Here is a 27,973-nt window from a genome sequence, read left to right as displayed (position 1 = left end):
CCGGTGGGATACCCGCTTGCAGGTGGGATACCTCTACCTCATAATTCGGGTATTTCTTTAAACCAGAGACATCGGTCTCTGCAGGGCCTTTCTACATCATTTTCTTGGTGTTAGGGAAGTTGTTGGTGTATGCAAAGCCTTTCTTTGCCGTGGCACAACTGGGGCAGCAACAAAGGCTGACTGTAAGGATTTTCATGATTCTATAATGGGAATTGTCTTATCTTGGCTCCTTGCTGGTCTTAGGTACTCACCTGTGGCAGTTGTACTTTGGATAATTAGTTGAGCAGCAGAACTTGGCCTTCATATGTTGTGGGTGATGGAAATTCAGGAAGGTTCAGCAAGAGGCTGCACAAGTTCCTGGAAAACAGCTGGTGAGGATGGCTGTGTAACTAGAAATGCCTGGCACAGATGCCCAGCAGTCTGAAACAACCAGAACCTGCTGGAGTATTTGAAATTATCATCCATGTTTGTCCTTTTCTACTCTTTGTTAGGTACCCAATTTTGACCACTATTGGAGCCAGAAGTCTTTGGTCTCATCCCACAGTGACTGCTCTTATTTTACTAGGAACATATTATCTCATTTTCTTTGTCCATGATATAGGAAAAATAATTTTATAAGAGCAGATGACCATTTTCAGTAACTCTCCCAAGATGAAGGTAGCTAAGCAGTGTCTCTTTTTCTCCCCTGGGTTAATTATTAGTTGCATTTAATGTTTGTCACTATTGAACTGAAGGCCTTCAAGACAGAAACCTGCTCTCTGTGTGTGGGTGGTATTTGAAATGTTGCTGTATCATCACCATATTCTTGGTGATGACCACTAAAGGTGGTGGCAGTGCTGTGATCTATATTCTGGTGGTCTGAGAAAAAAGAAGGGAAAGATGTTAAAACTGATCTGATTTAGGTCCATTCCTACCTCAACTTGCCTCTTTTCATTTCTTTGGTATTGCTTGCTTTTCAATTAATAAAATAGATATACTCAAGGTACAGAACAAGTCAGGACACAGTTTTATATATCACCTTCTCTGTTCTAGTTCAGTGTCACTAATTTCCAGCACAGAACTTTGAGAAGACCACATTGATTTTGCATATCGAGTAAAATAAGAATGAGAGAATGTAGAGCTTTTTTTTTAAACCTTAGTATATTTTCTCTCAGGAAATATAAAATGGAACCTATACAGCATGGATATGTGCTTGCTAACTTACTTCCAGTGTTATTGTATCTTTAGAACTACATACCTATAGGATAACTAGTATGTGACTAGTAACTAAGGGTGTGGGTTAAACAGTGAGTGATACAGGAGGCAATTTATAACTGTAGCCTGTGCTTCCATAGTTAGCTTTGTGATTTTACTTTCTGCAAGGATTACTTTGCTGCTTTTCTAGGAATACATAGTCCTGTAGGCACTGAAATGGCTGGGTATGCTAATACACACAATCCCTAGGAATACTTTTAAATGGTTGACTTAAGTACTTTGTTACTCTGCCCTGGAATTTCCAAGTTGTTTTGTGCCTATAAAAACAATTCCATCACCTCCTTCAGCATCCCTCAAGAGGTGATGTGGAGAGAAGAGCTTCCTGAGCAGAGGGGGAAGGCTGTCCACCCCTGCCATTTAGCTTGGCTGGAATAGCAGCAGAGGAAAGGTCTTTACCTGTGCTTGTGGGTGGACATGAGCTAATTCAGTGAGCCAGGGCTCTCTGGTTTCCAGGCCACTCAGAGCTGTGTGCCCACCTCCAAGCCTGGCCTAACCTGTCCTGCCTCTCAGCAAGGAGCAGAAGTTTAAATAGGTGCACAATTCGTAGGGACAGGGATGATGGTTGTTGCAGATTTTGTGAAATACCTCGTGCATGCACCTGCGCAGTATTGTGTACAACTTAGACAGGGCATTGCTTTGGAGGGAGCCTAATTCCCTTAGGGAATTGTAACCTGCCTTGTCCAAATGGGATTTCCATGACAGTAGACAAAATACTGAGTTGTCCAGTTTTCATCCTGGCCAACTATTGCCTAGGACAGCCTTTTCCCATTTCTAGCTGTTTGAAACTGGTTTTGATTTCCAGGCAGTTTCCTGTATATTCTAGAGCTTAGAACTGGAAACAACAGTCTCCATTCTGGCTATGAAGCTTTTCCCACTCCATCAATGCCTCCCTTTTTTTCTGCATGTTTGGGAACAACTTTGAGTCACACTTCCTCAGCATGGCTCCTAGGCTGGGTTTTAACTTTGTTTTTGCACTACCCACATGATTTATGTAGAGAGAAGCTCATTTTTGTGAACTGGACCCCTGACAGTGGATATGCTTCAGGGGAGAGAATCACTTGTGTACATCCTCTCTTTTTGTACTGAATTAGTGCTGGGTTTCACCCACTAGGTTTTTATAGACTGCAAATACTGATTTGCTCAGCAAATCCAGTCTGTCTGCCTGCAAGCTGGTAGGTGAAGCCTAGTGCTGGTCACAGCTGTGGCCATTGCAGCCCTGCAGTGCCAGCCCTGAGAGTCTCAGCTGGTAGGGCAGGCCAGAGAACAGAACCTGGGAACTGTGAAATCAGCATATCAGGAAGCTGATGCTTCATGCCAGCTTGGGAACAGGCAGACAGGAGCTGGAACTCCAGTGAAGCATCCCCATCTTGGTATCTCAAGATGGGGGAGGTCTCTTGGTATCTCAAGATGGGGGAGATCTCTTGGTGAGGTTCATCACTTGGAGGCTGTGCCCAGATAACACGGGGCTCTGGACATGCTGAAGCCTTATGGGCTTTGTTATCCCAAATGGGAATTCATTGAATCTCACGAGTTCTGTATTTCTACATCCTGAGCTGAGGATGACACATGCATTTCAGAGAAAACCCACCCTTTTTCTGGAACTGTGTTCTTCTGTTATTGTGCATCTGCCCACTCTCCCACTCCCCTCCTACACATGGTTTGTGACAGCATCACTGTATGTTCTGCTCTTCTCATGTAGCACCTCCACAATACGTTTTCTATGTTTAGGGGAAATTGCTCAGTCTCCATTTTTACTTGAAAATGTAATCTTCAGACTGATGTCTGTAGAAGAATTTGTTTTTGTTAGGATCTCTATACATAATGCGATGATAAGCCTGTTCCTTCTTCTTTTTTTTTTTTTTTCTTTTTTAAGGAAAATATGTCTAAGAATATTTCTTTCCTGCAGGGACATAAGCTGTGTCAAATACTGATACTTTATGTTCTTTTCCCCAGACAAGATATACTCTTTCCAAAATAATCTATCAAAAGTAACTTTTTTCTTTCCTTCCATACTTTTATGTCTCTTTGAGGTTAGGGAGGAAATGTTTGTGGTACATAGTAGTGAACTCATAGAGCTGGCCTGAAGTTCTTCTTTGCCAGTAATCCTAAAAGAATATTTGCTATTTTATTTCATTTTACTTGGCACCAGTTGTTCAGTTCCAGTGTCTGATGTTTTTCTCTTGTGTGGCCTGGGTTGGAAGGTGCATCAAGTCCTTGGTTAACTTGTAAGCAAGTTTCCTGAAAGAATAATAATTTGATACTGAGGTGATGAGCCTGTGTGTATCAATCATCAAAAGATGACAAATTGTTTGATAATAATGACTGCCATATACCCTCCTGTGTATCAAAAACTACTGTGTGGACTATGTTGCAGGATTTAAGCTTTTAGTGGTTTAGACACCTTGAACCATGGTCTGGGGAAATCCTAATCTGGGGTTTTTAAGTGTGGTGGCTTGTGATTTGGTCTTATTTTCAATCTTGTTGTTTAAGATCCCAAAGAGGTTGGAAAGATATCAGGAAAGTTCAGTTCTACACTACCAGCTGTTAGTTTCGGGTTTACAAGCGATGGTACCTCTGAGGTTCATACAATGTGAAGAGGACAAGGCATGCCAGAGTCCTATCAGGGATTCCAATCTTCCCCTTTATTCTATTCCTGTGGCTGCCTCCACCTGTTTCACTGTTGTGGTGGCTGTTACTGCAGCCACTTGTGTTTTAGCCATAGCTTTGTGTAGCCTAGTTTTCCACAAATGGAACAACTGGGAGAAAGTCAGCCTGTACAAAGAGAGGAGCCAGAAAAAGCTTGGCTGACACTTCCTGCCCTGCTGCTTCCCATGCCTCCTTCCACTAGGGAAATGTGTTTTGGATTGAATGCACAGATCACTGGCTCAAATGCAAAATAGATCCCTGTTTTAAAGATGCTTTTATAATGCTTTGTAGTTTTCACACGTAATCCTTTGTGAAAATTTGGTCCATGATATTTTCAAAGTGAAACCTTATAGTAACCATAGAACTCATCAATGAGAATTAGTTCCATGGTGACAATCAGTGGTCCTGCTTCACATGAACTGGGGACCACCAAGTTCTGTGGGGTAGTAGGGCAGTGTGAGGGGGGAATTCAGGCTGATCTATGAGCTGCTGTCACATGAAGAGCTCTCAGGATGTCTGTCACTTGTGGTGGGGCTGTGTTACAGAGGAATTCATGGTGCATGGCTCTAGGGACCATTCAGTACAATTCCCTTAAGTTAGGGGATGTATTGCAGGGGGGAGCTTGACTCAGGGAATTGTTTCTTTGGTTTGGTGGGGTTTATTGCTGGTGTCAATGAGCTGCTGCATCCCTGTGGCTCTGGGGTAGTGACTAAGCCAGGGATGCAGACAGCTCTGCTGCATTGGGGAGTCCCATCCTGCCTTTCCCTCAGCACCTGCCTGAAGAGGCTGGAGCAGTGGTGCTGGAGGGAGTGGAATGGGATCAGTTGTCTGCTAGCAACCAATGCAAAGCCTCTTTTGATCTACCCGGGGCCTGTTTTGATGAATAAAAGCTTGATGCTGATAGTGATAAGAGTTACCCGAGCAGGCGGGAGCAGAACTTTGATGTGCTGGTTTAGCAGGGTGTTAAGCAATGAGGAAATGACAGACCCATCTGTCTTGGATATTAGTGCCAGTAATTAGTGTTCCGTACCTGAATGATATTTGGGTAATGGGAGTGACTAAGTAGAGACATATTATCATTGTCTCTCTTGGTCGCTGTTGGTCTGCAGGTACAAGCACTGTCCATCTTCAAGGTAGGCCTTCAGAGGCTGTTTTAGGAAGTGCCTGAGATCAGCTTTTGGGGTTGAAAAACAACAAGCAGCACCCCTGCTGGTATTATTTTTCTTTTGGTGGGGTTGAGCCGAGCGGGGCAGACTGAGCCCAGATTACGCTGCGTGCTCTGTGCTGTCCCTCCTCGCTGCTGAATGCAGCTCTCTTGATGCAGCCTCACGTGGCTGCAGAGAGGCACAATGAGGACTTGAACACTGCCAGCCCTTTCCAGGCGTCTCTCTCACTGGCTGCAGGTGAGCCTGGGCTCTCCCAGCCCCGCGCATTTTCCTCCCGGCTTCCTACGGACCGCCTCGGCAGTGAGGGAGGATCGTGAGGAGGAGGAGGGGAGCAGCAAGGCGTGTGCCGGGCTCCGGCACAGCCGGTGGCAGCAGCAGCAGCAGCAAGTCAGTAAGTCAGACTGCACCATTTTCTTCTCACCCTGCGTGAAGGCGATGTGAGAAGCTGACGGGAGCTGCCCCCTCCCCCTCTCGCTGGGGATGCTGAAGTGGAGCCCTCCTCCCAGACAGAAGACGCAGTCTCTCTGGAGGAATCCCAAAAGACCTTCCCAGTTTGGTGATGTGTGTTTAAAGGCCGATTTTTCTTTTCCTTTTTTTTCCCCCTCCCTGTTTTTTTTTTTTTTTCCTCCCTTCCCAGCTGAGTCTGAAGCCCGCCTTCTCTTGCAGGCACCGCCAAGCTGAAGGGCTTGCAGCCTGCTAGGAGGGATTTTCTGGCTGCTCGCGTGTGTGTGGCTGCGGGCACTTTGGCACCCTGCGTGCTGGCCACGGCTCTGCTGCTCCCCAGCCATGGGTGCTGCAGGGGCTGGGGCAGAGCCGTGACCTTTCCTGGGCTGCCCGAGGAGGAAGAGTGGATTACGCCGTGAACTTGTGGCTCGCAGCCAGTGTCCTTGCGGAAAAAATAAATCACCTGGATAGCCGCGTGTGCTGGGGACAGCTTCCTTGGGGCTGGGCTTCTCCTCGCCAAAATGGCTCATGCGGCCGCTTCCATTAAAAAAGTTCGGGAGTCTGAAATCGAAGAGAGGGAGAGAAACCTTGAGAAGGAAAGGAAAAGGCAGCGGAAAATCTCTAGGGCTGATCGGAAACGCAAGGTATGAGGGGGAAACCAGCCCCCTTCTCCCTTTCCCCCCGCCCTTCCTCTGTCTGTGCAGCACTTGACAGGTGTTTGCTGCCATGTGCAATGCTCTCCCCTTCGTTTTCCAGACCTTCCCCATCACATTTCCCTTTTGCATCCCTTCCCATCCCCTCAGAGCCCTGCTGTGGTCTTAGCCCATCTGCAGTGAGATTAAAGTGCTGCCAGCCATGGCAGCCCACAGCCATGCAGGGAACATGCACATAAAGATGGCATGCTGGTATCTCCACTTTCCCTTCATCCCAGAAGGCCTGGAGCTCTCTGCCATCGTTCTCAGCCAGGTGCTCCAAGCCCCTGGCTGATCTGGAGAAGTTGTCAAGGCAGGGAGGTGGCTGTGCTTGTGCTTTGCAGTGCCAAGGTGCATTTCTCTACTTCACAACAGCATTTCTCCCCCATTTCCCATTTTTAGTTCCGCTTCCCACCTCCTCAGCAGTGCTCAGTGCTCTGTGTAGGACCCGCCTTGGGGTGCTGGGAGCATCAGCTGAGCTATGTTGCAGTTTTTGGATGTCACAAAAGGGATTCTGGGCTTGCCGCTGTGATTCAGTGTATTTACATTGCACATTGCAGGTATATTTGTCTAGGCAGGGCCTGGCACACAAGTCTGCAATCTGACAGGTTTGCCTCTGTTACTGATGGCAATTTCTACTTTTCTTAAGGTATAGCTCTTTAGATGGTTCTGATTTTTGGGAGGTTTCTCATGTTTTATAATTAATTGTTGTTTTCCTTCTGTGTTAGAGAGAATATCTCTCCTTGTCTCGGGATGAAAAAATAGAGAACAATAAGAAAATCAATAGAGGTGATTTGTTTGCCCAATCACTCTATAGTTTCTAAGTACACAAAAAATACAATAGTGGAGAAAATACTAAAATGAAGGTTCTGTTAATCTCAGCTTTAGGACTGTGATACATGGGGAGTGCCTGTGTTAATGCTTTCTCATTGCTGTTTCTTTCCTTCCATCTCTGGATTCTGTGGCTTGTCATATGCATTAACCCATTCCCTGACACTGTGTTTTTATCCATACTTTGTTAATTTCTCTGGAAGGGAAAATATCAAGAGGCAATTCCCCCCTGCCCCTCTCCCCTTTCTGCTACATTGCATGTAAACACAGATATCTGTGAGAATAAAAGCCTAGAATTCAGCCATGTAATGTTTAAATTTACAGATTCTTTTGGCAGATCTCTAGAATTCAGAAGCCATCTGCTCCCTTGGCATACCTGGGCAGTTTTGAATTTGTTTTGCATTCAGTCTTAAGGTTTTTTTGTATTCTGAACTGCATGGCTTAAATAAAATGACAGAGGCCGTTTGATGCCTTTGGGACCTCTGGCTGTGATCTCCATGACTTTTCAAATGCTCACTTTGAGTTTATTAAGTCACATCCAAATTGTCTTTATAAAAACCAGGAATGTCATTTCTCATGGATGCAGTGTCTGGATGCTGGGCAGGGCTGCTTGGAGCAGATTGTGATTACTCTCCTAATCTCTTAAATGGGGCACTGCAGCATAAGGTAGTTTTTGTGATTACATTTTTGGTTGTGGAATCCTCTGCAAAACAGCCTTTTAAAAAAATGTGCTTAATGTGTAGATGTCCTTGCTAGAAGGGCTTTTTTTCCCCCTGTCTGCCCAGCACCCATCTCAGTTACTTAATTGCAGTGTGCGTTGTTTTTCCCGATTGTCACAAGTCCTATTTCCTCAACGTGTTTGAATGCAATGCCTATTGGACTGCTTTAATTAAAGCTGGATGGAATTAATGCTGCCCCTCCTGCTATCTCTGTTCCCAGAGTGCAGCATATCCCTGGCTGCCAGCAGGCAGGCTCAGGCCGCATCCCTTTTGGTAACCGTGTGTGCTGATGCAGGCTCCTCACCAGATAGCTGGATCCAGGGATCACCAGCAGGCTTTGCTTAGGAAACACAGGGAACACTCCAGTGCTCTGTGCCTTTCCTCCTTTTTAATATTCCACCCCTGCTCCTGACTGCCTTCTACTGCGGCTGTACCTTGCTGTTACATAAACAAGTGCCTGGCTGCACCCTAAACTTGCCTTCAGTCAGATGGTCGGGGGCTGGGTCAGCCTGGGCTTTTCCATCCTGCTGCTGCTGCTGCAGGAGGCACACAGCAGCACAGCCGTGAGTTGTTTATGTCTGTATCTGTACATGCCCATGCTGTGCACAATGCAGGGTGTAGAGCAGAAATGTGGGTTTGTATGCACACCCATCACACATACACATAACAACACAAATAGAGAATATATGCTACATACAGTCTTTTTATTTAATCATCAATTTAAGCGAGGTATGTATCTGTGAGATATTTATGTGTCTGTCGCTTTAATTCCTGAAGAGCAATAAATGGTTTTACTGTGAAATGGGATTATCTCCTAGTAGGGGCCCTCCCAGTTCTTGTTGACTTTCTTGGAAAATGGAGGCTAGGAACAAATTAGTTGTGCAGGTCTGTGAGAGGCAAAATGCAAATGAATATATTTTTGATTGCTCTCAGTACTTACAGTGTTTCTGCATGGGGGGGAATCTGGTTCCAACTTTGTGATTCGTTTGAAAGGCCTTACACTGCAGTGAGTGGATTTTCTCTACAATGGAGATCCATTTTGTTTGTGGAGGGATCATTGGAGTGGGGGAATGTGTCAGGTGCTGTGGGCTGTCTTTCCCAGCCCTCACTTGGATACGTGCCATGCACCAGTACGTGCTGAGTGCACGAAGCGCTCGTTTGGCCTCGTGATAGAAACTTTTCCTGTGTCCCTGGAACATCCTGATTATGCAAAAGAGGATAAATGAAGGGCCATGGCTTTAGCTCTTCCACTCAAGCAGGATGCTGGGCATCTGTTAGTACCATGCCACCCTTCTCCAGGCTCCCAGGGATGCTGCAGGGCGTGGGCTCATTGTTCCTCTGCCTCTTGAGTGTTTTGCCATGTGACCATCACCTGTCTGGGAGCAGCACTGCAAGCTGGCTGCAGCCCTGTGCTGCTGGGCTGGGACCAGAACGTTCTGAGGTGTTGTCACAGCTGCTGCCTGATGTAGCCCCGGGCCCTCACAGGCCCCTGGCCAGCAGGAGCAGGGAGCTGCTCACATCCTCTCTTGGCCAGCCTTAGTGGTTCTTTAAGGATGAACAGAATAATTCCATGCTCAAAAACTGGGAAAAGGAGTTTGCACACTGAAGACTTTCTCTTGTGTTCTTTTTGAGATTGACTCGTTTGATTTTAAAAACCGGTTGACAAGAGATAGCTCTGCTTATCTTGCATCCAAGTTGGAAATTTTCCCTTTTATGCAGGTCTGACCTTTTCTTGCAGTGTGAAAACAAGGGTACTGGTGCAAACACATGTATGTAAACAGCCCCCCACCTTCTGAATAATTGTATGGGTACCCAAATGTGTCAAGAACATTAAAAACCAGGTACTAGCACAGTACGTGAGCAGCTTCAAATATATAGATTTTATGGCAATTTAATTCCATTTTGCCTAAATCCAGGATACATGAGGCCCAACTCCACTGGCCTCTTGGTGCCTTTGGAGAGAACTACCTGTGGGTCACCCTTTGCAGAGTGAGGCAAGGGAAGCGGGGTGGTTCTGTGACGGTCACTCACTGAGTCAGCAGCCAAGCTGGAATTACAGCCTGGGAATCCAGCTGCCTAGCCCTGGCTCTATGTAACACATGCTTGCTTCTCCCTGTCTAAAGTACTCCCTGTCTAAAGTACTTGTCAGAGCAGACACAGCTTCCTGTTTCTGCATGTGACAAGTGTTGAAAAGATTTTTGAAAACCCACATAAAATCCCAAACTAAAAACACGTTACAAAAAATGGATTCTACTGCCAAATGAAACTGGTTTTTGAATGTTACAGATGTGGTAATCTTCTGACTGCTACCATTTTGCTATCAGTCATGAGGACAGAGTTTGACATCTGGTCTGTACTGGCAGTAGCTGGGTCTTCATTTAGTATTTTAAAAAGGTTTAAAAAACTTATACCTTTTTTCAGGCCAGATTCATGAGTGCAGCCTTCTTAGCATAAAATGTTCCACAGCATCTGGAATATCCATCACTGTTTGCTAAAAGAGATAGAGAAACAATGGCATCAGGTGAATTTTGTCCTTCCATTGACACCCTAAGCACAGCTGAAGCTCACACAGAGCTACTGCTGGACAATACCTGCAGAAAGACAAGGATGGAGGGATTCTGCTGCTAGCAGAATTCCAGTGTGTGTGGGGAAGAGTCAACATGCACCAAGTGCCTTCCATTATGGAGCTGCAGGAGACCGGAAATGAGTTTGCTTTGTTTTACCTCAACATCAGACATTGTTTCACATTACCATCTCCTTTTTCACAAAAGAAGAAAATGAGAGACTTCTCACATTCTAGAAAATGTTGCCAGATTGGTCTTAAATCCAGGCCCACTTGAATTTCAAGCACATCTTTGGCAGGGAGGGTGGCTGTTTGTCATTGGGTACATGGGCTCTGCACCGAGGCCAGCAGCCCCACAGTTCATCCCTTTGGAAAGGGCCAGAGTTCAGTGAGGAAAGAGGATGTGGAGGAACTAAGGAGTGCTTGGTGTGCTAGAAAAAGGCATCCTGAGGAGAAGAAAGTCATGTAGAGAGCCAGTTCTTTGCTCTTGAACGCTCTTGTGTGGTTCATGGATGCCAGCCACTATCTCACCTGGTGTGAACCTGCTGTGGGCTCCCTGTGGAGTTCGTGTCAGGATAAGGAAGGGAAAGAGTCTCTCACTGCTTGACCTCTGTGCTGGAGCTTTCAAGGTTCACTGCAGCTTTAACCTGCTGTTCTTTCCTTAGCACTGAATATGTCTTATCTGTTCAGTGTTGTGTTCGTTGCCTTGGCAAACGTCTCTGTGATTCACTGGAGTTTCTAGCTGTTTCAAATGTCTCTCCAGCCATGAAAAAAAAAGTTTTTGGTGTTTTGTAACGGGGTGTTTGCATAGGAGGTGCCTATTCCTGACGCCCTTTGAGCGTTTTCCTTCTGTATCTCAAGCTAATATTTTCCTCATGGAGCTATTTCTGGGCATGAAAATATTACCTTGCTGGTTTGCTTCCTTGTGAAATGGAGCTTCTTTGGATGACACTGCACTTCAGAATAGATTGTGACTTGCTGCTTCATTTTCTCCATATCCTGTTTGAGGGGTGTGATGTGCATGGGCACAAATACATGGTGTTCTGAAGAGAAGCAAGACTGATGATCTCCAGTTCCCTCACTTCTGATGGGAAATGAGCAATTTTCAAGTTTAAATTTGCTCACCTATATGTTGTTGTCTAATCATTCCTTGATTTATATGTGGTATTTCAGTTAATTTCCTTGGTAATTTTTGAAACACAAGATTTATTCAATCTTAATCATATGTAGACAGTATTTCAAAACACAGATAATTTATCTCAATGTGGTTTTGGTATTGTGGGTGACTGTGCCTCTTCAGAAGTTTAAGTTGAATTAATCCATATCTGGAATACTGGGGAAAAGATTAACAGGGTCTGTCAGCTCTATTGTGTGAGACATTGGATGCAGGAAGAGGAAAATATGTTCCTGGAATGCTAAATCCCTTTGCATTGTAAAGCTTGTGGGTGCAATCCAGTGTCATGGCAGACACTTTGGATTTTATGGCAGCATTAATTCATTATGTGATTGTTTCTAAAAAGTTATGAAAGTGTCTGAAATGCCCAAGTTTCCATCTCTCCCTTTGTCTTTATCAATGAAAAGAACTTCTGCTGAGCTTTTAAAAGAGCAATCTAGAGAGAGGAGAAATATCACCACCTGCCTACAGTGACTGTCCACCTATCCTGTCTCTGCAAATTTAACTTAGCATGAATGATTAAAAAAAGTTGAGAGACGTTTGCACATTGTAGGAAATCATCCATGATAAACTTTTCTCGCTTTGGGGATGGATTTGTTGACCTTGTGAAATATTTTGTGTCCTTTAAATTCATTACTTTTCCTGCACCACTGGAAGAATTATTATGTGACGTTTGGGCAGCTTTGTGTTAAGCAATTAAAAAAATGTTTAATGAGGATGTCAGATGTTAAACTGTGAAGTGTCAAGCTTTTTGAAATCTGGCTTCTGTAATTTAGTCCCTCAGGCTTTTCCACTGAACTCCTGGGGAAAGTTTGGCACCTGAAGTGAGAGCAGCATATAAGCTCTGGGTTGATAGTTTAATGGGGAAAGCTGGAGCCATGCCTGGGGGATGTGTTGCAAATCTATAGTGCATGCAGAGGGTGGGAGCAGGAGTGCTGCCTTTCAGGCACCACCTCCTTCCTGAGATGGTGCCACAGGCTACAGCTGGCAGGCTGATGGATTGTCACACTTTATTGACCTGGCTCTGCTCACAAAACATCTTCTGGGTTACTTTTTGGGAATGTAGGTGCTACTTCAGGTTGTGTAAAAAAGAATTCCTGTTCTCTGGGTCAGTCTCAAGCAGCTCCTTTGTGCACTCATGGTACTGGTAGTTTTGTTTGAACATCTGGTGAGCTCTTCCATACATCTTGATGAATGTGCCTGTTAGCAACTTGTCTTTTTAGCCTTAGACAGCAAAAATCAATTTTTTTCCCCTATTCATTCCATGGGGTTGTCTAGGTAGGTTTAGGTATTCCCCATTGTTACACAGTTATATGTAGTATTGGAGCATATAATAGGAATTACTGAAATCTGAGGAATGTAATTAAGTGAATTTCAGGTGGTTCACAGAGCTGGTGCTGTTCAAGGGTTTTCACTTGGGAATTATCTGTGGAAGTTCCATGTATTGTAAATATATTTAGTGTGTTGCTTATAGTTTTTCAGAGTTGCTTCAAAACCATGTTATTGCTCATTCCTATGCTAAGGCCTTCCATGTACAGATCAATACAGATTAATTGCTAGCTGCCCTTTTATAAGTGACTGAAAACAAAGGCTGCAATTAAAAAAATGTCTGTAATTACCTTCTATTTGTTGATGCTACTGAAGGATTTAGCATGTTAACCTCCCCAAAATCTAGCAGGTTCATTAGCTGCTTAGGGCTTTGGAAAAGAGACATTTTGGGGAGGTGAGCCTAAGTAAGGTTTCAGAGTACACATTTCTGTTTAAGGTCAGTTTTTTGTCCTCCAGCAGAATCCTTTTCTGATGAAGATAGGATAAGAATGAACAGAAGGAGGAAGGGGAGAGAAGTAACACAAGATTTTAAGTTACCCTGTTTGCCTGTGCTGTCAAATAGCCCAGTGAAACTGATTGTCTGGCTCAGGAAAAACTCACAGTGTTTCATATTTAGCAAATATTAATGGGATGCTGCTCTTGTACATGACCTGAGGAGGGGTGTGGATTTCTTTGGCCTGATAATTTAGATCTGCCTTCTCTTTATTCCTGTATGTGAAATAAGGCAGCATTGACAAGTGGTGTTCACCCAAAATGCGTGTATCTCTTATTTCCCCAGGCTGGTAGAAAATTATTTCAGCCAATAGAACCATAATTACAAGCCTTTCTAAGCTGTTTTAGGTTGAATAATTTAAGCTTATTTTAAATTATTTACTATTTCTGGCCTGTGCTATGGCAGGATGTCTAACTGAGACATGTCACTGCTCAAAACCAGTGAGGCTGGTGCAACAGGAGACTGGAGGAGACAAAAGCCACTTTGTGCCTCGCTGCTCAGGCCATGATTTACTGGGGACTGCCTGGACCCACTGGAGCCTTCTTGTTCCCTGGCTTCATTTCTTTTTAAAGGCACCAGTGCAGCAGGGAGGATGAAATCACGTGCATTGTGTTGATTTTAGTCTCACTGCTGGAGCAAGAGGAGGCAGTAACTAAGATATCCCAAAAGGTCCCCATACGTGAGTGGAGAATAGTTAAGCTCAGCAAACCTTTTCTATTTTTGCTGATGAACATGGTGCTGGACATCAAAGCTACCCAAAGAAAAATATTTGTTGCTGACATCCGTATTCCTAGGCCAGGGAGACTCAGTTCTGCTTAGTTAACTCGGGTAACAGTGCAAGTTATCTGTTTTAGCCTCTCCACGGGGTGTCCATGGATTTAATATCAGCTCTGTTTAGTTACTGCTGGGAGTCAGGGAATCACAGAAGGGTTTGTGTCAGAAGGGTCCTTAAAGCCCATCTCATTCCACCCCCTGCCATGAGCAGGGGCACCTTCCACTGGGCCAGGGTGCTCAGGGCCCCATCCAACCTGGCCTTGGACACTCCCAGGGATGGGGCACCCACAGCTGCTCTGGGTGACCTGTGCCAGAACCTCCCCACCCTCACAGGAGAGAATTTCTCCCAGTTATTCTATCTGGTCCTGCCCTCATTCAGTGTGAAGCTGTTGCCGCATGTTATTGAAATAACACTCTTGCATGATACACATTAAAACCTGAAAACTTTATGTAACAGCAAAAGAAAAACCAGTAGTTTTCCAAATGATACCTATTTCTCTTTATCTTGTTTGTGGAAAAGCTTGTGAACAGACACCATTTGAAAGTGTTTTGGTACTGTGGAATGACTTAGCAGGATGAATTGAATAAAATCTAAAATGCTGATGTGAGCCTTAAATTGCCGAGGCAAGCTGCTATGTGCAGAGTAGGGTGGCTTTCATAAGCATGGATTTGTTTTGCAAAATTTGACATTTGCTGGAGACAAAAAGTGATACAGATTAAAAAAAATATTTTGACTGGTCAGTGCAACTGCTGTATCATAGTTAAATTTTCCTGAGGAAATGCACGGAGACTCCATAGCAACGAGATGAGATGTGTGTTATATCCTCCACGCTGCTGCTGTCTTTTCTCAGGAGAATCCAGCCATCCCCTACTGCCCCCACAGTCTAGCTGGGCTTGGCAAATGGCAGCTGCAGCCACTGGCCACTGACTGCACCAGGGGTATTTTTAGGATCATGAAAAATCCCCCTAGTTGTATTTTTTTCCTTTCTTTTCTTGGTGAGGACAGCACAAAGCCTGCAGTACTGTCTGAAGGGTGGACAAGCCACTCAGGCACTCCTTCAGTAATAAATGATGTACTAACCTCTCGTTTCCTGGGATGCAGGTGTTAGCACTGGGTGCTTCAACACAGCACTGTGCACCCTCATGTGGTGCAGGCTGTTAGCCTGGTGAGTGATGAGGCCCTGGAAAAGGTTTCCCAAAGAAGCAAAAGCAGAAATAATTAATAGCTGTGCCCAGAGCTAGCTCTGCATTGCAGCACGAGTTCTCCCAAGCCTAAGGAAGTACGTGCTTGGCTGCCTTCCCTGGGTTTCTAAGGAAGCCCAGCACTGGACCTGTGTGGTTTGGGGGTTGCTGATGCTCCCGGTGCCTGTGGGGTGGCACTGCAGTGCTGGTGGGAGGGCAGGTGGGATGCATTGCGCTGCAGAGCCAGCACAGGGCTGGTGTCCCTCCCAGTTCCATTTGTCCCTGCAGCTATGGAACAGCACTCTGCCACCAACCTTGGTGTGTTTGCTCTGAGCAGTGCTTGGGAATTCATTAAAGCAGAGGAGTGAAGGAAATTGTCTGAGGGCAGCTTAGGAGGAACCAGTCCTGCTACAGCTGCTGAATATGCAGGTGGTTGTAAAGGTTAATGAACACCGGTTTTCTCTTTATAGCCATCATCCGGCTGGGTTTAGCAGCACACATTCCATTATTTTGGGCAGTAAACCATCATTATGTTGTAGTCTCTGCATAGTTGTAATAATGATCATTGGCCCAGAAATGTGAAACACAGGAAGGAGTATTTTATCCTTTTTAAACCAACTTCAATGTGCAAGCTTAATGATACAAAAGCATAAGGCTTGAGAGGACGCAGCCTCCTTCTGGAAGAGGTGTTTGAGATGGAAAAGGATAATTTGTAGATAGGGATCTGTAATTAAAGGTTATAAAGGAGCACTTGGTTCTATAACACTATATATTATAATCTCAACTCTTAATATAACTTAACCCTGAAAGATTTGCCAATGATTTCAGGAGATTTAGGTTTTTTCCAGATGATTTCTGCCAGGAGATAATTCACCTCCTATTACATAACCATCTTAGTGATTTATATTTTCCAATGTAATTTTTCAACATGTGTGCACTTTCTGTAATACAGCTCTGTGATTGAAGGACAGATTATGTATGGTGGGAAATAATGTCCCACAAATGTACCTTGAGATCCAAAATGTTCTTTATGTAATTCTTAGGTTCTGTGACCCCTCCTGTTCCAATCACCCCATTGTTGGCACGAGGAGAACCTTGGTGTTCTGGCACTATTTATAAATTTAATACCCATCTAAAAATAATGATTAAAATAAATAGAGAAGCAGAAAGCACTGGAAAATCCCAAATGGAATTGGAGAGAAATCTGCAAAGGCAGAGGGGTAAAATGAAGGTGGTTTTTCCCAACACCTGGAACTCGAGATGCCCATGTGCCTTTTGCAGAGCAAGCATGCTTCCTTGCAAAGCATCTAGTGCACTTCTAGCCCATCTGAACAGAAGTTCTAAATATTCTTCTCTGGTTTTACTTTTGACAGTCGTTTGCAGCAGTTGAGATTGTTCCAATCTATGATCCTTTCAGTTCTGTAAGGACTATCTGCAATATGTTTTGCTGTCTATTTTGTCCTGTAATCTCCCATTGCTTCTTCATATATGGGACTATGAGTAATGCCTTGAGATTATTAATACAGAAGTTTGGTGGAACTTTAATCTCCTCAGAGATTGTGGAGGTGGGAGACCCCTGTTAGTGAAAAACAGGGTCAGAGAATGAATAAAAGTCTTCCCAAGTGTTGCTTCAGGGCATCAGTGTCTTTATCTTGGATATTTGTGAAAGTGTTAAAAAACTAAAAATAAGTGCTTGCCTGCTGTGCAAAGACAGTGCAGCATCAGGTGGTGGTTGCTGATCAGGCAAGAAAGAGTCCAAGTTTTGCCATGTAGGAGTTGTCAGACCCTGGAACAGACTGCCAGGGCAGTGGTGGAGTCACCATCCCTGGAGAGGTTTGAAAGATGTGTGGATGTGGCCCTTGGGAACACAGGTTAGTGGTGGCTTGGCAGTGCTGGGGGAACACTTGGATCTTGTCCATCCTAAATTACTCCATAATTCTGTGGCTGATCAATGAGGCTGTGGCTTGTAGAGAATCTGGCTGACAGATCTGCCACGGGGTTAATTTACTTGGATTTTCATCCTTGACAGTTCTTTAGTGCTAGAGGGAGTTGGAGCAGGGAGGGAGGGAGGACCTCCTGGCCTGGGATAAACTGATCCTACTGTGATCCAAAGGCCAAGGCCAGGCTCATTTCAGTGGGTGCTAGAGCAGCCTCATGGAGAATGGATAAGAATAGACAAATACTCATTTAATCAGACAGCTGCTTCCCCTGTGGTGTTGATATCTCCCCACAAATGAGTCATCTCTGCAGTAATAAATAATTTCATTTGTCACTGTGAGTGCAGCAGGACTTTTGAAGCTCCCACATAGGACCTGAGGTCTTTCACTAAATATTAATTTGGCCTGGGAAATGGTAGCCTCTTCAAGTATTTTATTATACAAAATTGCTTTATTTTAGAGCATCATTGCTTAATAGATGTGCTTTTAGTTATCTTGGGAGTTTGTCTATTGTTTAGCTTACAAATTCCTTCCCCCCCCCATTATTTTTACTCATTCTGAGTATAAATTGCAAGTTCAGATTATTTTTAGTCAATCTGATGAAGTCCTGAGATGTGAGGCTTGATCAGTGGCTGCCTTCATGATTTCAGGCTGAAATATTTGCATGTACTCTTTCACTTCATTGGTGTTGGATTGCATTGTCATATAACTGTTTTAAAGGCATCGTATCTCAAATACAGAACATACTTTGCTATTGTTCTGAAAGATCATCTGGATTAAGTTCTGAAGCTACAAGTTTGTAGAAAAGAATAAGTTTAGTGCTGCATTCTACAAAATAGGGAGTTGATTCCAACGAGATGGGAATCTTGGTTCCTCTTCCCTGTTTTTAAAAAATACTTATTTACTGTAATACAGACTAAGGAGCAGTATAGAATTTTTTCTGTTGATGAGTACTTAAAGAAATCCACAGGACTTCCCAGCTCAGGCTGGTTGTAGGAGAAAGTGCTGCTCTCACTAAGGAAGGGTAACAGGAGGCAGGTTGGGATAAATTGGAATCTATTTCTGACCTTGCCTATTACCTAATAGGAAACATATGAATTTTCCATTCCATTTCATTGAAATTTTATATATTTCTGTCCCAGTTGGTCTTGGGAAGATGCTGTCAGAGAGGAAAGATGGAAATCCAGTATTGAGAGAAGGTGTTGGAGAAGGGAGTGGTTTGTGGAAGTTCTGATCTATTTTCCATCTTGTCACTGCCTTGGGGCCAATTTTTGATGTGGGGCCATGAAGGCCAAATAAATGAGCTGTAACAGAGACAGAGTGGGGCTGGCAAGAGGTAATGCAGATGGGAAAAGGTGCTCCCAGCTGGAAGAGGCTGGATGTCCTGGGGGATGTCATTCTCTACTGCTTACTTGAGTTCTCCTGCCTGTCTTGGGCACAAAGTCTTGGGACTTTGTTAAGGATGGGTGGGGGAGTGGTAATGGCCAAGGGTTCTCTCTCAGTGCCTGGGATGCTGGAGGGTATATAGGAGAATTCAGTAGCATAATGTATTTGGTAATGATCAAATGTTACAGTTATAATTTAGCGTAAAATTTCCAATAAATGCTGTAGCCATTTTCTTGCCATTGAAAATTTGGAAAGATTATTTAGTAAATTTTTGATGCAAGTAAATGCAAGATTATTTAGTAAATTTTTGTGCTTCTTGCTGGCAGTAAATCTTTACGTATGTTTGGGATTTTTGCTGGTTTGTCTATTTTAACTGAGCTCCTTTAATGGACCTTACTTGCACCTAATTTTCGTTCTTATGTAATTATGCTTTTCTTAAAATTGCATTGTTGCGTTTTGAGAGAAACCAGTTTTTCTGTGTGGATCTGTTCATGCAGCATGTTCCTTTCCATAGCTTATGACTTCCAGGCAAGCCAGATGAGTGTTGTTCATTAGTTATCAGTTCAGAAGTACCAGATTGAGAAGGGATAACTCCTGTTTGCAGTGCAGTTTAAATCTGAGCTTGTGTCCCTGAGGGCAGTTTTTGTGTGAATCTCATCTGCTGGCTGCTACTGAGAACTGCAGAGAACCTGTGAAGATCCTCCTCTTTGACTTCAGAAGTTTGTGGTGGTTTTTTTTTTTTTGTGAAAGGTGTTGTTCTGTTCCATGCTTCCCTGAATTTTCCAATATTTTATCTACAAAGCTAATGTTTATTTGATTATCTCTTTCTTATGTGTTTATTTCTCATAAGAATGTGAAGTTATTAAAACCTTGGTTACTTTGCTCATGTTTAGCAGCCAATGGTGCAGGATGTGCACCATTATTGGGCATCTCACAATGTAATGAGTTAGGAATGGCAGCTGGAGAAAGTTTTACAGCATTCTTAGGATTTCTCTGCAGATAAATGGCTCAGTTTTGTCATTGTGCCTTTCTTGGCTCTCTCTAATTTTTAGGCATTGCTGGTTTTAACAACCCTGAGAGACTACAGTGCCCAAGCACTTGCTTTGTCAGTTGGTCATAATCTCCCAATTCCTAATTTATTTGTTATTCAGAACTACAGCAGAATTTGATGCAGATTTGTTTACAGACTATGTGCTCTTCCCGATGACCTTTGGTGCTTCTATCAGCTTTACAGAGGTGATTTGGTTTTTTCCCAGGGTGGCAGGCCTTAAGTAGCTGATGACTGATGTGAAGGTGTGTTTTCAATCACAAGATCTCAAATTGTCTATTTAGAACTATGTGTGTGGCTGCGATAATGAAGTTCAGTCACTTACTCAGCAGACTTATTTGTTTTTCACACTATTCTGGCCCTCATTTGGATGATGTATGTCACTATAAGGCACAAATTGCTTGCTTACAGAAACAAAAATTCTTGATTGTACTCTGTTAGAACCCTTTTGATCAGAGGGAATTGCTTTTGGAAGATTGGAATCTTTTATTTATCATCTACTGCAACTCTGTCAGTGCGGGGAGAGGCAAAATATTAGACAGGAGTGATACAAACCCAAGCTTTCAAGTACTGTTTGTTGACATGTGACGAATAGAGCAGATAATTTTTTCCTTTCATGACTCATTCTTTCTTCAAAAATTGGGCAGATGAAGTCTTTGGAGCTTGCTCCACAGTGGATGTGTGTTCATCTGCACCCGAGCCTTGTTAAAGGCAGAGACTCGGAGTCAGTAATGCTGCATTCTGTTTTGTTTTCCCAAGTAGCTGTCAGTGCCATTAGCTGAGCACATAAAACATGGATATAATATTGAAGAATAGAAAAATTGCAGTTTTATGGCTGCACTTCAACTAAATGTGGGTGCACTGGGCATGGCTAGGTTGTTTTAAGCATTGGTACAGGTATATTCAGTGTGTGTGCACCTGTACCTAGATCAGTGTGCATTAACTCAGATTGGTATGGGAATTGGGGCATTAGGTTTAGTTTATTTTCAGTGGCACAAATATTCTCTTTATGTTTCTAGTTTAACCATCAAGAGCAAGTCATTAAAGCAAATATTCAAGATATGATGATTTTCTAATGTGAATTATAGTAACTCTCATTTCTAACAGATGTGTTTAATGGGCCCCAAGATAACAGACAGGCACATGATGCAAAATAAAATAGAAACCAAGTAAATGAACTCTGGCTTTTCACTTAAGAACCTGTGATGAACCACTTTGTATCATTTACCATCAATGATGCACCATGACAGCAGCCATTAGCACAATGGTTGAGGAAAAGCTAAAGTCAGGGCACAATACTAATCAAAAGTACATAATTCTTTGAGAATTCCTGAGAATGTGCTCTTTAGCAAAGGAAAAATTACATATTTAACATTGTTATTTCATTCTTCATTGAATTAATTGATTCTGTTAAGCTACAGTAAAGGAAAAGATGCAACACATGGCAAACTTTATACATTATATTCCTATGTATATGAGGCAAACTGTCTTTTATATGCTATATAAGAAATATGTGGTCCCCCCACAAACTGATTTTATATTAAAATAGGCAATATTTAGTTTTGAAAGTTGTGTCAAACTCATAGGAAATCCAACAGAACTGACAACTTGAGAAGCCTCTGCATTTCAGCAACAAGAGCTTAGGAGACTTGGGTTTTTCAGAATCAGCAGTGAGCTCCTGCTGATGTATTCAGAAGAGAAAACCAGGTTATTTTCTTGGAGAATTGAGGCTTTACTTGATATTCCAAATGTAGAATGTGATAGCTTTGCAATATCCTACAAGATGGGTTAAGGCAGAATTAGTATCTGGTCTGTGTTAAGGAAGAAAAATTGGAGCTAATAAAGGACCAGAGATTTGGTTTAGATTTAGACTGATACAAACAGGCACCAATTAGAGCTTAGTGCCACGGGAGGATATAACAACCATGAAATATTCAAAGAATGCCTTAGTTCTGTTGAAATGAGCAAAAAAGCTATTTTGGGCATGAGAAGTGATAATTTACTTTATAGCTATGTTGGCATGGGTGGGCCAGAGCTGCATCTTAGCCCTTTACCCTCAGGCTAATGTTGAATATTTCTCTGTGCATTGATTATTAGTGATTAGTCAACAATGCCTGTAAGATTTCCCTTGTGTTACTCAGTGTTTCGTGTTAACATTTGCCTTTCATTGCCCATGAGGTGGAACCAAGCCTGAGAAAGAAAATAAATATCAGCTGCAGTTTTTGTGAGAAAAATAGGTGATGCATAAACTCCTGTGCCTGTGAGGGCATCTCTATGAAATCTGGGGTTGTTTTTGCCTTCTTGTGCCACACCTGTCATCCAAAAGCTCCTGTATCTGTAAAGTAAGGATTTGTTTTATCTGTGGAATGCTGGAGGCTCAGGTGCCTTTTTGTATTTATTTCATACTTTCCTATCCATGAAAGAATTTTTTCAGGATCTGTAGGATCCAATGCCAACAGGATCTGTAGCTGCAGAGATTAAACCTCAGGTTATCTTATTCCTTTTTTTCATAGTGGCTAAAATATATATGGTGCCACTTGGATTAAGAGCTGTCCAGAGAGGATCATTAGGCTTAATGTGTCAAATGATTCACCATCAAAAGCAGAGCAAGTCTTCTATAAATGGCACAAAATAGATTTTTGCAATTGATTGGACTCAAAATATTTAAGCCAAAGAGGATTTTTTTTTGCTAGGTTCTCTGGAGCAGACAATGGCCCCTTTGTAAAGGCTGCTTAGGCTTTGGGAATTGCTTATTGTGGTCCCTCTAACCAGAGGAAGAAAAGGCTGAGTTTTTGGGAAATAGTGATCTCATCAGTGACATTGTTGTAAAGCATAAAGGTGGACATAAATGATATCAAGTCATGACTCATCAGAGTTTGTCTACATGAGCTCAAGATCTGACCCAAAATAATTGCTGGAAGCAAGTGAGCTGTGTTGTACTTGACCTTCCCATAGAAAAATCCCCAGGAGAGAAAGACTTCAAATCATTTCAAAGTTCAGGAGATCTAGAAGTATATCAGTCCCAGTGCAGTCTCTTTTCTCTCTTTTTTTTTTTTTTTTAATTACTATATTTAACCATACAAGTGTCATGGGGAATGGCTCTCCGGGGAGAGATTTAACAATAATATAAGTGGGGATTTATGTTGCTAACAGTTGTTTTTTGCCTTGGTACGTAGAACTCTTCTCTCTACATTTTTGCTGGGTTTTTTTTCCCTTTTACTAGTAATGGTAAAAAAATGATAAACATTTATCCTGGCAGCAGAGCAGTTTTGCTTCTGTTGCTGCCTACCTGGGTGTGTGTGACTGTCCTTCTGTCCTTAGTCCTGTTTTATCTTACAATACTCAAGCTGTGCCATTCCTGGGCTGTGGAATGGTATCCCATCAAATGAAGTCTCCCTCTGGAGATGAGCTTGCAGCTTGGATTTCACTGCTTCTCACTTGTTGGTCTTTGAGGTCTTGGCTGGGATTTTGCAAGTCACTGCAAAGCAGTGGGTTTGTAGCACACTGCTTTTTTTGATGGCCAGTAGTAACAAACTGAGAATATCTAGCCATTGCAACATTTACTATGAGAATCTTTGGGAAAGTCGCAATTCCCAAAAGTTTGCTGAAGGCTTTAGTGGTTTGTATTGCCCTAAGGCTGACAATCATAAATGCTGCAGGCTTAGAAACACTCAGAGCAGAATGTTTTCCCCATTTGGGGGGAAAAGAGGGACCCTGCCTTAGCACCAGTTCTTCAATACATGGGATACTCTGCTCTCTTTCTTACAGACACTTTAAATTCAATTTCTGAAGGTTTCCTAGGTCAGGGAGTAATCGAGGTTTGGAGTTAGTGCTGTGAAAAGGTCTCTTGGGCTGCTGAGGAGGGCTGAGGTGCTTTGGCGTGAGCTCTGTGCCTGCCAACTGTGCCTCTGGGTTTGGTTTCCTCACTGCTGCTGCCTGGGGTGGTTTGCAGCCCTACCAAGACAGCAAGGAGCATGGAAATGCAGAGATACAGCACCATGTTCCCCCACACAGGCTTCCCTCCAACATGCACTTTGTTAGGATATCATGCCCTGGGTCTGGCAGGACATGAACATGTTCGCTTTCTGAGCAATTTGCCCTACAGTCTTGGGGCACTTGGACAAACAATAGTAATATTGTTGAAAGGCTCTGGCAGGAAGCTTCTCCACTGTTCTCCCTCTGATGGCTTCACAGATTGTTGCTTTCCACAGGCAGCATTTCCCAGGAATGCCTCTTACTCAAGTTTTCCACCCTTTCCCCTGGAGTGGTGCCTTATGTTTTCCAGTAAGTTATTTGCATATTAAATAGCTTGCCCTATCCAGAGATTTGTAGTTCCAGTTTATTTTGGAACCTTGGTTAGATGAACTTTGGTCCAGTCAAGCATTAGGTGGGACTCCTTCTTCCATCCTTTTATTTTGATAACTAAATTAAGAAGTTCTGGCAGTATGTACATACCTTTTTATTGTCACGGGGTAATGCTTTGGAAGAGCTGAAGGGACTCATTACCAGCTAATTATGGGCAAGCGAGCCTTGCACAAACATTCTGGAATAGTTGCCAAGTGCTGGCAAACATGTCAAAAGGGCAAAAGCAACAATTTTAACTATTCTGCGCAAGTGTCTATCCAGCATGTATCCATCACTGCACCTGAGGTGATCCATCCTGGAGTATTCATTAGCAAGAAACAATTACAGAGCCCCTTAAAATCTCCTCAGGATAATTAGCAAAAAAGAGAACCCCATCAATAGTGGGGGGCTGGGGGCAGCTGGGTCTCTTGGATCATAACTGGTGCTGCTGTGGGGAGGAACTGGGTGGGAATCAATTGGCTGCCATGGACAGCTGCCGGCTGACGTGCGCTGCCATACTGGCTACTAATTGAAACTCAAAGGGAAAAGAATTGGCTGGTTGTTGCAATTCTTTGAGGATCTCTCTGTTTCTGAGGAATCTGGGGCTTAAGTTTTCAAATAGATGCCCAACTCTGCTGGGCTTGGATGTGCAGGGTGGTATATTCTACAGGGCTTTGGTATCTGCAGACACTTTGTCCCTTCTGCCTCTGCTATCCCCAGCTGGTCATGTTTGAAAACTGCCAATTAATTCTCAACTATCTTTTCCTTTTTGTTTTGTTTGGGTTTTGGTGGTGTGGTGTCAGTGTTTTTTAATTCTGCTCTGAGCATCTTCTGGATAAGAGGTAGATTCCAACATGCAATCCTGAGCATTGTTTTTAGTCTAATGGGTGCAAGCATGATAAGTAATAAGTGGGATTGTTCTTATTTTCCTTTGGGGTGTTTTGTTTGTTTGTTTGGGATTTTTCCTTGGCTTTTAATCATAACTATTCTAAAAGATTAACACCAACCTTAAACCAAATTGATAATAAAAATCCCAAAGATGGCATAGATGAGAGCAAAAGTGATCTAACAACAGATATTGTCCTTTTTGGATACATTTGAGCTCATTTGAAATCATACCCAGGGGACATATCAATCCAAAGCAAGCTCATCACAGTTATTGGCTACATCAACATGAAATACCGTGTGAATCACTGAAATCAAATGGTCATGAGATCTGTGCTCATCCACTTTGTCTTGGTTGGTAAATATCAAGTAGATGTTGAATAATAGATTTGAATAAATCATATTCTTGAGTTGGAAACTCAGACGGCATTGGTGACATTCTGAAATTCAGTGCTTTATGTAAGCACAGTGAGACCAAGCAGGGCAGGGAAAAAATCAAACCATTGAAAGGCACGCAGCTGGGTAACTCAATAACCCGTGTATGCAGGGCATTCCACCCAGCGGGACTTTAACTCTGCGAGCTGGGCCGTCCGGCTCCGTGCTGGAGAGCCGTCCCCCGGCCCACCCCACGCCATTGACATGCATAGCTGGCCTGGTAGGTGTAAAAATAGCCGGGCAGCGCCTGAATTGGAAATGGTCACCGAGCGCTGCCTGCAGTTGCTGGGGTTTCGGGTTCTGCGGGACTCGGCTCGGCTCGGGGGGCCCGGGAGCAGTGGCCGAGGAGCGGAGCACAGGCGGGACCCCCCTCCCGGCCGGTCCCCCGTCCTCCGGGAGTGCCGGGCACCCGCTGCGGGGCCAGAGCCGTCCCCCTGCTCCGAGGGAGCAGAAGAACTGATATGGGCAATGCACCCATTTGCCAGGCTTGTCATTCAGAGAAGGGCTTAAGGACACAGGGGAACATACAGGACTTGGATAGAACTCCCGATTATTATGGATACAACAGTGAAGAAAGCAAAGAGCCTGAAGCCCTGGTAAGTTTGGCTGAAGAAAACAGGAATCACCGGGAAAAATTCAGATCAGGGTTGTGCATGTTGCATTTGCGAAGGATGGCTTTGCTCACAACCTTACTGGATAGCTTGCAGTACTGAGGGGTCTGCTAAACTTGTCCATGCAGAAGCTTTGCTTTGCTGCCCTGACTGTGATTAAAAAGCAGCTGTCGCTGAGCTGTGCAGTGGCTTCAAAGCATTGTCAGCTACCAGGAGGTTGAGGTATGTGAAGAGAGAACCCTGTGGGTGAAACAAGCCCTGCAATGAATGAATGTTATCCAGTTATCATGGTTTGCACAACTGCTAGAAATGATCCCGTATTGATATTTCTCCAAACTTGTAGTCAGTAGTTTACTTTTGAGCTGCTGCCTGCCCACTGCATATTGTTTTCTGTGTGCAATCGAGACAGACCCACACAGATCCTCATGTAGATGAGGGTTACAGTGAGTGGGACCAGGCACAGGCAAGAGGTCACTCTTATGGCACTAATGTCAGCATTTGTGCAGCAAACCAGAAGAAAATCATTAAGATGTGAATGCTTGCAGTATCTATGGCAAATGAAGTGTCTCTTCTCTCTTTTTCCCTTTATTTCTCATTCTGTTTGAGAAATTCATTAAGGGGTTATTTCTTTCCAAATTGCCAATGGAAGTATATTGTGTCAAAACTTCTGGCAGCATAGGAAGAGCAGTAAACCTTCAGTGTCAGTGTATCCAAATCTCATGTTCTCTGCAGCTGATGTATACTAGAATTGGTCTGTCTGACCTGGTGCTTTGCACATGCCTCAGTTACTGCAGTGCAGCACAGAAGAACAGGAGAGCTGAGTTCCAGTGTTTGTAGGGGAAGAGGAGACCCAAGGCACTCCCAGCAGCAGCTCACAAGGAGTTTTGCATGTCCCAGAAAACACTTTTGATGATGTGTTGAATTTCTGGTAGCACATTTTTTTGGCTGGATTTTTCTGAACAGTTTTATGTTGTATTTCACTGACAACACAGCTGGACCCATTCTTCAGAGAATCACAAAATGGTGATTGGAAGGAACCTTAAAAATCATCTAGTTCCAAACCCTCTGAAATAAAACTTTTTTCAGGCTAAAACATGAAAGTAACCTACTTCTTAGGATACAGAGGATCCAGACAGTTTTTTTTTTCTCCTACCAAGCAGTTTTTGGTTGAATTAACAAATAATCTCCAGTGTTTGTGATGGGAAACATGCAGTCAGGTGGAGTGCCAGTGGGATTTCTTGGGCTGTTGGGGAGGATGGGCCTGCCTCCACTGCTGAGGGTAGTTTCAGTGGGCATGAGAGGATCTCCCTGAAGCTGTTAGCAAAGGTATGGAAGCCCCTGTGACACAAATAAGCAAACTGAAACAACTCTCCCGGCACGTCCAGCCTCTGAGCTGCCCTTCGGCATAAGGTCAGCCCTCAAAGGAGGCAGGAGTGAGCAGCATGTGATCTTTGAGGCTTTTCCTTTTTATTTTTCTGGATACTTTTCATTCAGCCTACCCAGCTTTTCAGAGCAGGCAGAGATCAGGCACTTTGATAATGTCTTTGATGTGTTCAATCATAAGATCTTGGCTTTATGTGACCCTGGCCAAGTTTCTTTAGAATCTCTGTCTTGGGGACTGGCCAAGGGACTGGCCAAGTTTCTTTAGAAATGTCCGTCTTGATTCAGGTTTACAGTGCTTGGGGGATTACAAAAGAAAGTTCCTGTATTTCCCTCAGAATGTTTGCAGTCTCTTATCATCCTTATGAATCTGTACAAAAAAAAGTTGGAAGAGGAAGAGGTGTCTCTATATTAGAAATGTCAGTAAAGCTTTGTTCTGCAGGGAGAAATTGTATATCTATTTTTTTCCCCTGAACAGGAATATGGTATCCAGCACAGTACCCTGTTAGCTATTATAGATTTCCTCTGCTTTTATATAACTGTAGCCATGCTCTCTGTCTTGGCTCATTAAAAAGAGTTGACACATCAAGCTGAATACGATGGCTCCAGGAGCCCTGTAGCAGATACGAGGTTCAGAACAATTCAGCTGATATTCAGCCAACTCAGATGGCAAAATTGCT

General features: G+C 43.5%; 1 protein-coding gene across 32 annotated transcripts in view; it reads left to right on the top strand.

The window, feature by feature from the left end:
- ANK2 (ankyrin 2) overlaps positions 1–27,973 on the top strand; it is a 275,430-nt gene that overhangs the window by 121,740 nt on the left and 125,717 nt on the right. For 5 of the 32 annotated variants that reach the window (XM_066549324.1, XM_066549326.1, XM_066549323.1 and 2 more), the window contains exon 1: positions 5,988–6,154. The exons of 9 other annotated variants lie outside the window; for them this stretch is intronic. In XM_066549324.1, the coding sequence (XP_066405421.1) occupies positions 6,032–6,154 (123 nt within the window). In that variant the 5' untranslated portion in view covers positions 5,988–6,031. Of the gene's footprint in view, positions 1–5,944; positions 6,155–27,973 lie in introns of those variants that run through there. 18 more of the 32 variants (XM_066549316.1, XM_066549311.1, XM_066549310.1 and 15 more) reach the window with 9 other exon arrangements.

This window comes from Molothrus aeneus, chromosome 4, assembly GCF_037042795.1.
Source record: "Molothrus aeneus isolate 106 chromosome 4, BPBGC_Maene_1.0, whole genome shotgun sequence".
In the NCBI taxonomy this organism is placed as follows: domain Eukaryota; kingdom Metazoa; phylum Chordata; class Aves; order Passeriformes; family Icteridae; genus Molothrus; species Molothrus aeneus.
The sequence above is the reverse complement of the archived record's forward strand: the minus strand, read 5'-3'. Positions and strand labels throughout refer to the sequence as shown.